Raw genomic sequence first — 14115 nt, 5'->3', positions numbered from 1 at the left:
AAAAAAAAAAAAAGGACTTATTTCACAGACTATATTAAAAGAGGCCTGAGTACTTAGGATGAATAACTCTATATAACTGATTTGATCCAAGTTGGGTTTATCATAGTGAAAAACTAGTGCCCTGCAATGGTTGTTTAGTAGAATATGTGAATTACATTYACAGGGCAAATTACAGTTTAACTTGCCATGAACAAATACTTCACACATTGTGTCAGCTATAAAAACCCATGACTTCATCTTTGTGCCAGTTAAGAAAACACTTTATAACACTGTAGGCTCTACAGTCAATGCTTTACCTGAAGCTTAGGATAGGCAGCAGGATCTTTTATATAAGGCTCGTGAAGTTGGATATATAGCCGGCAGAGTTCAGCAGGGCAATCCAGAGCAATCTAAGAAGAATTTTTAAAACTTCCTGTGAACAAAGAATTTGCTCTAAAACGAGCTAACCTGATACCCAGAATCACAGAATGGTGAAGTTGGAAGGGACCTCTGGTGATCATCTAGTCCAACCCCCCTGCTCAAGCAGGGTCACTTAGAGCATGTTGCACAGGATCATGTTCAGGTGAGTTTTGAATATCTCTAGAGAAGGAGACTCCACAGCCTTTCTGGGCAACCTGTTCCAGTGTTCTGTCACCCTCACAAAAAAAGAAATTTTTCCTCATATTCAGACAGAATTTCCAGASCCTTTATTAGCCCTAAAGATTCAGTAGTTGCCTGCAGTACTGCTACCCAGGAGGCTTGCTCAAAATCTGTTGGAAAGGTGGTCCATTTGATCACCAATAAAGGCTGAAACACAGCCTCCTCTCCATTTCTGCTCAAAGGGCTTGATAGAAAATGCTAACAGCCTACTTCAAAGATTTTTCACTGGAAGAGAATACAGCCAGTTGACTCTGCTGTAGTAGAAGTATAATCATTATTGATTTGTTCTGACAATCTGGCTTTGATCCTAACAAATGAGATTTCCAATGGAAAACTGCTCAGAGAGTGTAAACTTCAGGTTAAGCACCCATTTTCAGGGTAGCAAGATACAGATGTAGTCCAAAGTTGCACTGCAGCAAAGCAGCAGTGGAGAGCAATGCAGATTTCAAAGACAAGTGTTTTTTTTNAAAAAAAAACATTTAAAGGTGATGGCAAATGAGAGATTATTGGATTTTATACAATACAGAGAACAAAATTACCAGTAAGCATGAACAGTACCTAGTTCCTCTGTAAGCGTAGTGCTTTACATAGTAGCCCTTAGAAATCTTACTGCAAAAAGTATGCTCTAAAATGAGTTAGCAAYCTGTGTCAATTGCTATCACAGTAATGTTTCTAGCAAGGCATTACTAATGCTGAAGTTAGCAATAAGGCTGGACAGTATGTTTTGCACAACTTAAATTCATGTGTATTTGTTGTGTGGCTTTGAGGAAAAACAAAGATTTACAAACAATGGGGTATTCCTCCTTTTTCTTTTCCAGCATAGCCATTGGAGGAGGAGGTCTGGGTCTGCTTTTAATGCATTACACTTGACTGACTATTTCACAAAGTCAAGGTTATTGTAKCTTACACAGAGATGTTCAGCTGATCCTTGTAGGCAGGAGTAAGGCCAGTGAAGCAGTTCCTGCTTTGGTAGAGGACATGCATAAGGAAAAGACCACTAGAACACCTCCCCTCCCCCGCCCCCCCCCCAAAAAAAAAGAGGTTCTGAATGGAGAAGTGGGATTGCAGAATCAAGTTAGATGGCAGAGCATGAGGTATCTCTTCCTACAGTGAAATTACAGAAAAACAGGTGATTAACCTGCAGCTGTAGTGCTCTGGCATATCATGATCTATAAGAAATGAAGCAATCTAAAATTTTAGAAGCAAAAAAATGTGAAGTATTTTTGAGAGGCAAGTTTTCAGAGAAAAAGAAAGCAATAAAATAAACACTAATGTGAGCAGCAGAACCACAAAAGGACTATCTGCACTGGGTAAACAAAATGTTGCTACAGATACCTTTCATCACCTGTTACTTGAATTATTCTAGACAAGACCAGATCTACAAATCAAGCAAGCAGGCAGTTGTCTAAATGCTGAAACATTTGAGGACTGTTCACTTAATGTTACACAATTTCTATTTTGCTTAAGGCAGCCAATGCTTTAAAGCTGACAAAAAACTAGGTTTACCTACTCCTGGATTTACCTACTTCAACAAGCATTTTTAATACCGTTTCATTCCCTCAGAAATTTTGAATCTATCAGCTATGCTTAAAAAACACAAAAATAAAAATAAATCAACTGTTGGTAAGTAGAAACAGCATGTGTATAAATTCAGGTAACTTGGACAAAACTTGGGKTTTTTTTTTCAGGTGGAAATTGGTTTGGTTTGCTTTCCTATATGAGTTTAGCTGTATTTCTCTGTTTAGAAAGTCATGAATATAGACTTCATTTAGTTGGCTTGCCTCTGTGTTCAKGAGCATAAATGTAAAATACCAACAAAAAACCTTTTAGGTTGTGTTGATCCACACTTCGGATGCTATTTACTCTTGTTACTGTGTACATAGCTTCTTTTGAAAAACATACTTTACACAGATAAGATGGGGAAGCAAAGCAACAGTAATTGTAATCATAAATAATCAGTTTGTCCTTTAGATGTCTAAGGCCTACTCCAACCCTGAAAGTCAAAGAATTTCCCTTGACTGAAATGYACATACTTTTTCACACAGGCACCCTTTTAGGAAAAAGAAATCAAAAGTTTAAGTGAAAATCAGAGACCAAAATATTAAAATACCTTTAACTTACCATGCCCCTAAATATGCAAAACCCCGTTGCTAGAATGAGATATGCAGCTAAGATTAAATCTACTGGTCGTCTTAAGAGTCCTTTCCTCTGGACTTCCTGAACCACCTGCAATATAGAATCTGTTTAGTAACACATCCCCAATGACATGCATTTATCTCCAAGTCAGTCCCTACAAGAAGGGTCAAGCGGTAAAACATGAGAGAAGCAAGTAGTTCTCAGTTATGTTACCCTATTTCTCCTCTGATTTAAGAGACAAAGATAGCCACAYCTAAAAATGTGGCTTAGAATTTTCTGTATGTCACAATCAGGAAAATTAATCTGAATCAAGTCTAAAAAATGGATGGGTCCARATAAAACCATTTTAATATAATTAGTTCACTTTCAAAGCAGGCTAAATCAAATTAACACTGTTTTAACTCTGAGTTCACACAATGCTTAGAGAATAACTAACTTCATTTAAAGTCACATTTATTATTAATTCAAATTAATTTCATGTTCCTGAATGTCCCTCTGTAGAAAACCTCTAGATGTGTAGGTTTATTTGTCTCATACATTTGAAGTAGGGTCTAATACACTTTACAAGAACTGTTGGGAAGGACAGAGAAATGAAGTTTCATCTCATTTTTGACCGTGAGCAGACTTGTCTTCAGCAGGCTGCAACACTATACTGAAATTAATGGAATATCATTTGCACAGGGATAAAAGAACAGCTTTTCTATGGCCATTCAAGATTGCMGAGTTCAGTGAGCAAATAATAAATCATAATATGTAACACATGAGTACATAATGAAAGGTGTATGTGTACCTAGCATGTGGAAAACCCACTTCTAGTTCTTTTATTACTGTCCGTGGACTCCTCAGAGTTGGGTACCAAAGTACTGGGTCTGATCTGTTCTATGCCTCCTTTCCCCAGCCATAAAACAGGATTCCCCCAGCACCGTGCATGCAGATGTGAGGTGTTAAGACTCTACGGTAACAGAGGCCATATAGATATCTAAGATAGAAGAGCAATAAAAAGAAATCTCTTTGCCTACATGGTAAAACTTACAGGAACCACAGAAATCATTTTGGGTACACTTTCAGCACTGTGTATTCATGGCCAAAATTACATGCAYATCAGAGTGTCTTTCTGCAGTTTATGGGGAAAACTTCCTCATTTATATGTGTTACTCATTTCCTCTTCCTTTTTATTAGCCATKTTTTGGCATGCACACAGCAAAAACAAAAATCTTATTTCCTTCCTGTTATATACTTATGGTATTGTCTCCAAAAGCACTGAAGAAAAATTAGGATGTAGAGGCATAATTAGAAGCACTCACGATCAAGATACAGTAAAGTTATTGAAATGGAGAACAAATCTTGCAAGCACAGTTCCTAAGAACTACATGATATGAATTGTAGTTTAACAAAAACAAGGCCATTTTATACACATAGGTCATCCCTTTAATCAAACTATTTATATTTTGAAAAGGTTATGTTTCAGGAAAAGTTCTATGCCACATCCTTTCTGTTTTTCATACCAGAACAATAAGTCTATTTTGGCAGTAATTATGACGTGAACCTGTGCTACTTCACAGTATTTAAAATACTACTGTAGGAATGTTTATAGTATTACCTGCAAAAAAATTATATTCTAATATTTATTCCTAGGAAAGACAAAGCCTTCATATGGCTGCTGAGTTGCAAGTAATTTTCAGATGTGGACTATCAAAAATAATGACAAGTTCACAGGTTGAAATATTTTCTCTCTAGTCTGTCTAATTATTAAGTTTATCACTCCTCCTTTCAACAAGTGTATTATATGGCTCTACCTATTTAATGTGACCACCAAGCTACAGCATAACTTTGTACTTAGAGGTCTTAGAGACAAAGCCAATAGTGGAAACAAACTTTGCTAGAGTCAGTCTGTTAAGTTGCCAGGGTACAGAAAATTAACACCTTTTTTCCATGTGTGTCCACCTAGACAAACAAAATGAAAACAAAAAGCTTAACAAAGCAGAAGGACCAAGAATTTGAAAGACGAGATGTCCCAAAAGCAGCATTTCAATGTCAGACCTCAGCTACTGAGTAAATTTCAATTTCCCTTCTTTTAACACAGCAAAAGTCATGCCAATACATGCTAAAATGAATTACATGTTAASTATACTGGCAGAGCAGAGATAACGTGGTACTAGTTTCTCATTTATTGAAAACAACATTGAACTCTGCACATATCTTGCCAACCCTGCTGTTGCTTTTGTGTAGCAAGGAAGTGTATAGGCACAGTTAGCATTTTTTTCTCACTTCCCAGGGAAAAGCTTTTCCATAACTTCTCAGAGGCTCCTTCCATGATCAGTTTTAAGGATTAGGAATAATCTTGTATGCTATTCACAGAGGTCAGTCCCTGCAAAATTCAGATGCAAATTGGAATTTATGGTGTTAATTTTGTTAATGAATTTAAAATTACTGCAAAACTGTTTCCTTAGCTACCACACTTGCAGATAGGTCTGCTAGGCATTGTGGAATATTGTAGCACAGTTTGGTTTGATTCTAAAGGAGGGCATAACTCCATCCCTTTCCCATGCACCCTCCTCCACTAGAAAACAGCCAAAACTTGACTATGTCTTCCCTCTGCCTTCAGTGTTTTTTCTAACTAACTAGTTTATAATAAAATCACAGCAATGGATAGCTTAGCCAGCATGTTTTGTTTTCATGTAATTATTTTTGTATATATTTGCACTATCACATTTAAAAGCATTATTACATTTTCCTGCTAAATCCTTTAATATTGACTTTGAAGAATGATGGCTCAAAATTTTTATTTTATAGCTAAATGCAAATGATCTATTGAAAGAGAGCTAAATATTTTCAGGATTGACAATAATCAGTTATATTGACAGGTAGGATTATGCACACTTACTTCCAGGAAACAATACATAATTTAGGATTTCCACTCATAAAAAGATTTTTAAAGAATCATTAATAGTCCTGTTGAGATGTAGAGCCCTGTTCAGATGTATGGTTATTGAATCCAGCTATAAATTCCCAACTCCAATCATCTGCTATGGAGCATAAAGTAGCTGTGAACAAAAAATACGTCTTTCCTAAAGAAGAAACAACTGAAGGAGGGTAGGAAGACTCAGTGAAAGGAATCAAGGCTCTTTTATGACCTTCTGAGCAAGGAAGTTTAGGTTTACAAAAAAGGATTCACTAAGAAGTGCAATATTAAATTTTCAGACTGCCAGCTTTCTTCACTGTCTTTTAAAATACAATTAAAAAGTAAGTTTCTCCAAAATATATACCACAGTAAAATACTGAACCTAGGTAAATGGTTTAGCTCCTCATTAGCATAGGAGACATGGCTATATTTCAGCAAATAAGCAGTCCGTAACATATTTTCCTGTAACAGCAATTTTTGCAGTGTTCCCAATACTAAGAGCGCAAACTGAAACCTCCACCCATCCTCCATGCAAAGATGTTCTCACTAATACACACGGCAAACAGTTGCCATCACCACCTGTAACTACTGTTAACATCTCTCCCCTAATATATATTCTGGCCCAGAATTATGGACTCTCTGATGTAAATCAGCTCAAGTTTCCTTGCAATGGGACATGTGGTTTCCTAAAGGCCTCTACAGGGGGGTGCATAGGGTTTGGCATCTGAAGTGTTCCCTGATTTGCCTTTCATAGGAATTTGCCCCCAAAATGATGATTCAGTAGTGGTTTTTCAAACCTCAGGAGGCACAAGCATCTATCTATACTCCTTTTTTCTACTCAAGGATATTGGATGGATGGCATCTTACTTACAAGTTTTCCCAGAAATGTATGGAAGTGCATCATCTGCTGTTGTTCTATGCGATAGAATATGTCCCTGCACATTGTTGGCCTATTACAGAATAGGAGCTATCTCCTACCATCTGTGTCTGTATTTTCAGTTATAGAATGGACCTGACTGAGACTCAGGAGCTCTTGTGATGCAAAAATATTAACTGATTATATTACTGGCAACTGATACGGTGTGCTGTGGCAATAAACTGGCTTGCTTATGGCAACGAAGAGTTAAATATCTGTTCTGTACTTTGTACTGCAGGACTTTTTTTGGGGGTAAAAAAGGGTGCATGAACTATTGCCACCTTTTTTGATTGCTCAGTTAGCAATCACAGTACAGCCCAACTATTAAAATCAAAGACAAATGCCTAAGCAGTTTTTAAGTAAATATTATTTTTACAGATAAACATATTTTTGGAAAAGTAGAAAGTGTGTAAACAATTTCATATTAATACACAATATCTTAGCTCTAAAATCTAACATTGCGAAATCCATGTTTCAAAAAGAAATTACTAAATTGTGTGAAATCTGTAAATCATCTGAAGAAGAATACTTTTCTGTAGAGCTTATATAAGGCTTTTCTGGTGCTTTATGAAGCTGGGATGTACCACTGTTTCCATTTTATAGCTAAGAAATTGAAAATATCACAAACTAAATAAATAGAGAGGGGCAGGACAATAACATCTATAAATTTGAGTCTTTACTGTATAGCTGAGATGATACTTTTGCTTTTTCTTTAACCAACCTTAATGAATTTTCTTCTGGTATGGATACTTTTACAGTGTCTACACAGCCTATCAGCCATTGTCATAACAGTGTACAGTTATAACACATTCCACTCTCACTGAGAGACCTGTAAAACTCAGTAGGAACAGTAAGCACATTTTAGTCTTCATAACACTAGCCAAAACTTAAATGCAATAATATTACCTTGACTGGAGTATCACGAGCCACTGAAGGTTGATTATAGATTCGGAACCCGGCCCATATGGGAAGGCAAATGTATGGTACACTTAAGAAAAAGGCAGGACACACTCTTGTTCCATATTTTCCTGTTAAAAAATAATCATAAGATATACGAAGGACCTGTAAACTGTGTTGCAGTGAAGTTAAAAAACATATATACATCCTATGGAACATAAAACATGAAGCAGTTATGGTAACAAATATAAAACATTAGGAATGGCTGTTAAACCAACATGCAAATTTGCTGAAATCATACGTCCAATAGTGGTAGAGCCACAGGTGAGAGAGAGCCTCTCAGAAATTAGATTGTTTTGGAGGGAGCAGAAAACTACCTCAGTCACTATACTACATAGCTTTGTAGGATGGAAGAGCTCTGAAACTGCATAATGAAACGTGTTTCAAAACAGAGGGATCATTTAAAAATTTGAAAAAATGAACTGATCTATTTTTTAAAGATGTGATACTACATTTGTTTTCCAAAGTCCTGATTTCTCCTACAGGCCTGATCTAATACTTAAGGACAAAATACAAATTCAGAGATCTATCCTCAGCCAGGGTAAATCAGGTAAAATGGGGCCTTTTACRCTGGCTCCTCTGTGTCAAAATGGAAAACAAAAGGCATGCTCTAGAAAACAAGTTTCTTGGCTTTCCATAGAGAAAAGAGGCAGAGATACTCTCACAGTAAATCTGCTGACTATCTCCGCAGTGGGMGTGTGTACCTACAAAGGAGAGAGCTGGACAGGTTCCAGGCTGCACCATGAATATTTTTCCTCTGTCCTAAAAACTTGGGTTACACTGAGTTTTTTTCAGAGCCGACCACAGGATTTGGACACATGAACATTCATGTCAGTTCCATCCTTGTCGACTTGGTATCAACTTAATTATTAAATTAAGCTTTGCTAATAAAAAAATCTAACTTACTGGGAAAAAAAAAAAAGCTCTTAAAGGACCACCTGCCAGTAAATGTGATGTAAATTTTTTTAATTACAATTCATAATCTCTAGCAGCACAAGTATGCACTGATTTATCTTAGAAATCTAAGAACATTAAATTTATTTTCAAAATAGAGTAAATTTCAGATTTCACTTTTAAAAGTAATTTGGATGCCTTTTGTATAATGCTTGAAAGTCAGACTTAAGTAAAATAGTAATTTTATGCATTATAAAATTTATAATTTTTAATGATAATAAGAGACAGTTATTGTCTCATTGCTTAAAATAAACCTCGTTTAGATGAAAGCCATATGGTTATAGCAAAATCTAGTACTTTTTTTTTCTTAAGAACAATAGAAATCAAAGGGGATTTTTTGGCTAGTCTCTATCTTCCAAGTTTCAAATTTAAATTTTGAAATACTTTGCATCTCTTTTACTGATGTTCCTAAAATTCCTCTTTCATATTATTACAGAAAGGAACTAATATTGCAGTAAAATACCAAGAGCTTWATGCTAAATTTTGAGTGTTTCACAGGGGAAAATTAATTATGTAAATTACGTCCTTACCCACAATGTTTCCAGGCATAAAGACAATGATGCTCATGACAATAGAACCTAACCAGTAGAGGCCTATGGTTCTGTAACTCTGTCTGTTAAAAAAAAAAGAAAAAAAAAAGAAAGAAAGAAAGAAAAAGAAAAAAAAAGTTATTGCACTGTTCCTGAAATCCCACTACACAAAATCATCCACAAATATTCTACCGATTGCCATAATTGTACCTTAGGAAGTAAACATTTTAAAATCTGTACCACAAGTCAGCTGTGGAATCTTGCCTCCAAGCTGTGGACATAAAGAAATCCTACATTCATGTATAAGATTACCACATGAGCAGCATAGGATTTGTGCATACTTAGTTATTTGCCATTATGTTTCTCTCACTGAAGGCTGAGTGTGTGATTTTACACAAGTCACCTATTGTGCCAAACTACTTTATATATATATGTATTTCTTTTTCTGGTAGTGCTTCTATTACCAAAAGGTGCATTATCCTCTGGAATTTGAATGTAAGTACTTATTTTCTCATATTCTTTCTGTAACTGCAAGGAACATTAAGAGCCTCTAGAGATAATCTTTGCCTTTTAAACTGCATGGTGCTTTCTAACACAGAGGAGATAACATCATCATGCTGAGAAATACAGTTTTCCTACGATTAATATGTTATTTGGAAAAAAAAAAGGTATCACAGGGTTTTACTGTACATCCTCTTTAAACTTTCCTTTTCTAATTAAAGAGTGCAGGCAGGCAATGGACTCTGCTGCGGAGTGAAACAGAGAGAACACAATGTATTTGTTGCACTTTATTCAATGGAGAGAAAGGGTAACTTTGGTGAGGGTACAGTTCATGAAAGTAATGGAATTTTAATAGCATTGCTTTGGGACAAGGCACAAAACAATCTAGAAACACAATATAAATACTACATAGTAAAGCCTTTCCTAGGTTGTATGAGGAGGCAAGCAAATTCAACGACACACAAAATCAAAATGACTTACTCCCATGCAATAGCTGCCACCATCAAGAGATACATCAGATAATGAACTGAGCCATCCCAATAGCAGATCACATGGCCATATGCTGTGTTCAGATATGGTTCACCCTAGAGAAAATTTATTTAAAAAAGTATACAGTGATTCATGAAAGTGTCAGAAATGACCAATTAATAAAGAACAGCAGGAAACAATCTGAGGAAAGTAACTGATGTTCTTTCAGCCCAGAGATACACCTTTTGACTGTCAGCAGACATGTTTCAGGACACAAACCTCACTTAGGAGGAACGAGGAATAATGAAATTGCTTATATACCCACAAAACTGAGTGCAAAACAGAAGGGAAAACTCCTCGTCCACAGATGACTGTCAAATATTCTGCTACATAATCAAAATATTACTTTTTTACATTCCAGTAATAAAAGGTAAGATCCTGAAGTTTAWCAAATAAAGATGTAATTAGCAACCTAGAGATCTACAATGGTATTGATTGAATGTTTTAATGATGACAATACATAACCTTGTAGGGCCCAACCCATTTTACACTCCATTAAAGTTTCATGGAATCTTCTCAATGACTTCAGTGATTTTCATATCGAGCTCTTACTGAGCTATTTTTGGTGGATGTTGATATTCAGCAGCCAACAGATTCTGCTGACAAAGTATCTAGCACTATCATTTTTTTAACTCTACTTAAATTCCTTTTATTAAAGTGACTAAGCAGAAGTAAAGGATAAATTACGTTTCTTCTTGGTAAAGCATATAGGTATTGCAATACTCATCCACCCCTTGTGCTGAGCACATGTGAAATCGTGCAAACCTGTATACAGTCTGTGTAATTGCCATAGAAGTTAATACTGAACCGTACCACTTGAACTAAATGAAATAAAGTTGGAGCTTGAAAGGTGTGCTGATTTTTCAACAGGAATCAGTGAAAACTTTGTCTGTAACAATAACGAAACATGTTAATGACCAAATTCAAGAAGATCCTTTGGATGTGCAAGTGGCTACTTTTCTCTGACAAATACTAGTAAAGATTTTATTTAAAATTGTAAGCCAAATGAYTGTTTACCTCTCTCAAGTAATGGGTCATGAATCCATCAATAATTCCATCCTGTTCCAATCCAATTATAAGATTGACTACACTGGTAAAGGCAAATACAGCATAAACTGTAATTAYAAAGGAAAATAAAAARGATTACTGAATGTGAAAAGTCTTGKAATCACACAGTTAATTCACAGTCTGATTGATATATTTGGCCAAGCAGAGATTAATATGTATCAAAGTAGACGCATCTACTTTAGATGTCACAGATCTCATGTGCAACACGACCTTCTGCACGTAACTGAGTACTTTTTAAGTAGTCTTTAGCCCACCAAGTTTATTAAGAAGTTATTCTTAAGAATGTGAAATCCTGTACATCTGTACATTTCCCCATTAGTCTCAGTGGAAAATCAGCATCTGCTGAAAGGGACTATGCAGCTCTTCAGAGCGAGCTTTGTCACACCAGGTATGTCACACAATCCTGACTGTAATCATCTGTCGGAAAGAGGAAGGACAACAAAAAGGAGAGGGAAATGTGACTTGCCATTTTTGGAAGTGAGTAATGAAAACTGTATGCCGTTTAAGCACAAATGATACCTATCTGGCAAGTTAGATAGTCATTCACTTGAGATGAGAAATTTATGATAGATATATGGTATTTATTTCCTTTGACTTCAGTGTGAATTAAGACTTCTCAGCATCCCTGAAAACACTGGAGGACAGATGCCTAGGAATTGTAACAAGAAAGATGATAGAGGTCAAATGCAGGTAGTTTGTAGTCTAAATTTCCTATGGGTCCACACTGCAAAATTTCCAGTTTAAGGGGCAAACTTAGGCTAGTTCAAGGCACAGCAGTTAAGCAATGTTTTTTTCTTCTGAATTGTTGCTATAATGTAACCTAAATCTAAGGTTTCCTTTCAAAAAATAATCATTTCTCTATTCTTTTACGGCAAAGTATCAATACAGAAATGTTTGCCTGAGTCTGCTGGCAGCATCAAGCAATAGCTGGAGAGAGATGAGCTTTCTTTGTATCACAAAGGTATGTTAAAACAGAAAACTAATGATAATGGGAGAATAAAGGATTTGATGATAAGACGAGGAACTGAGCCCACATGGAGCCCACTGATCCAAAAGATCCAAAAATCCCAGCTGAGTACACTCAGGATGAGATATGCATATGAGGCCGGTGTTGTCTAAGCCTGGCCACAAAGAGGATCTTTGGCCACAAAGAGATGCATTACTTCTCCTCTCTGTCTCCTAGTGTTTACTTCCTTCTTGGCTTCTTAGCACCTCATAGGACTGAGTTCTGAAGCCACACTTGAAATGTCCAATGTGTAAGAGCAGTCATGTACTATGCTTGTATATGGATACATTTTGAACCTTGTTACCAATACGTACCATAAAACAGTGGGTCTTTTGGTGGTTTTCTCTTGACAAGAACACGAGCCAACAGAGCAATAAAAACCATCACCAGTAGTCCGGCTGCAACAATTGCCCAGGAACTGAAACAATATTAAAAATAAAGAGAATTTAAAAGAAAGAAGACCGAAAGAATTTGGCTTTTTTGGCCTTTCTTATCAGCTATCCTCAAATGAAGATATCACTTTTAAATGTATATAGTCTTAAAGTAATTTTTAGTAATTAAAAAGGCTGCTTTTCAAGTCTATTGCRGAGTCTGTCATAGTATTCATTTTGTAGTTTTGCAAAATTTATGTGCCTGTCTTTTCACGTGGTCATCTAAAAAAAGAAAATACTAAAATAGCTAGATAAACAACATGCCCAGAAATCTAGATTTGTCTGATTAAAAACAGTTTTCATACTGATATCAGCAAAAAGAAATGAAAATGCTGGAAAACTTAAAGGCCAATGCGAGGTGAAGGTCACAAACAGATTTCAAAGCAGAAAGGGTCATTAGGAACTTTCAGTTTAGCCTCGGCAGTAAGTTATCATCTACTCAGGAAATTGCGTATTTCCAAATAAAAGTATGTCACTCTCTCAAACCAGGAGTGTGGAGCACCAATAACGGATCTAGGCTTCATTCGCAGTTTTGGACTGAGAGGAGCTGGAGGAGCAGAGGTCTCTCAGGCCCCGTCAGGAAGGACTGCTCCGAGTGTCTCAGTAATCGACTCTTCAGCAGTAACACTGATGGGTCCCGCACAACAGGCCTTTCCTCTGAAGATGGTGGCTTAGCRCTAGTGCATGTAAAGCCGTTGTGGAAGAAAGTACAAAAACATTTCACATAAAAGTAAACTTGTCTCCTTTTTCCACAAAAACTGAGTTTTAAAAGTGTGTTTGAAATTGATTTCTCTCTCTAAATGGCTAAATTCTATTTGTTCTCTTTAAGACTGAGACAAACCGAGATGGAGTTTCAGTCTTTGCTCTTTGCTTTTGTCCCTAGGTTCAAGAAAAAAAAGGAAAAAAAAAAAGGAGTGAGAGAGAGAAGGGATTGGGTAAACTCCAGAACCATAAGCTAAAATTATTTGGCATATGATTTTATACATAGCACACTATGCCTCATGAAAACGAACTGGGTACAAACAAACAATACTAGTTTTGACATTTTTAGTCAGTAAAACTTGATTTAAAACTGTCATAAAAACTTTCAAGATCAAGTATTTCGGGATACAGACGCACATACTCCGAGTCAGGATTAGCGCTGCTAGCTTCTTGATTTATTCGACGATCTGAATCCTCTGCTAGCCCGTTTTCCCAGTGATGAATTTCGCCGACAGCGGTACAGCTGCTAAAATCGCGGTGCCTTTTCACTGCGGTTTATCAATTTGAAATAAATGCTGGCAACCGATCAAGTAAGCCAGCAAGCGTTATTCAACACTTCTCCAGCGGCGAGAAACACACACACACACCAGTTAAGCCACCCGCCAGAAGGAGGGAAACGAGGGGGGCACAGATGTGGCAAAGCCTTGAGAGCACGGAGCGAAGAGGAGCCGCGGGGCAGCGCTCCGAGGCGGCTCCTTCCTCCGCCGCCGGCCGAAGGCGCCAGCGCCCCGCGGCGCCCGCGGCCCCGGGACGCGCGATGCGGCGCGGCACAAGCCGGAGCCCGC

General features: G+C 36.9%; 1 protein-coding gene across 4 annotated transcripts in view; it reads right to left on the bottom strand.

Annotated features, from left to right (window-relative positions):
* Positions 1-14115, bottom strand: part of TM6SF1 (transmembrane 6 superfamily member 1) — a 22761-nt gene that overhangs the window by 8035 nt on the left and 611 nt on the right. The window contains exons 1-9 of one of the 4 annotated variants that reach the window (XM_085303466.1): positions 13692-13860; positions 12452-12555; positions 11081-11178; positions 10016-10119; positions 9035-9117; positions 7500-7621; positions 2761-2865; positions 1547-1603; positions 297-389 (exon numbers count right to left, since the gene is read on the bottom strand). In XM_085303466.1, coding sequence (XP_085159592.1) covers positions 297-389; positions 1547-1603; positions 2761-2865; positions 7500-7621; positions 9035-9117; positions 10016-10119; positions 11081-11178; positions 12452-12521 — 732 coding nt within the window. In that variant the 5' untranslated portion in view covers positions 12522-12555; positions 13692-13860. Of the gene's footprint in view, positions 1-296; positions 390-1546; positions 1604-2760; positions 2866-7499; positions 7622-9034; positions 9118-10015; positions 10120-11080; positions 11179-12451; positions 12560-13691; positions 13861-14115 lie in introns of those variants that run through there. The other 3 variants (XM_085303467.1, XM_085303468.1, XM_085303469.1) reach the window with 3 other exon arrangements.

This window comes from Rhea americana, unplaced genomic scaffold (assembly GCF_003343005.1).
Source record: "Rhea americana isolate MKP2758 unplaced genomic scaffold, rheAme1 scaffold_2, whole genome shotgun sequence".
NCBI lineage: Eukaryota > Metazoa > Chordata > Aves > Rheiformes > Rheidae > Rhea > Rhea americana.
Note: the sequence above shows the minus strand (reverse complement) of the source record. Positions and strands in the feature narration are given on the sequence as shown.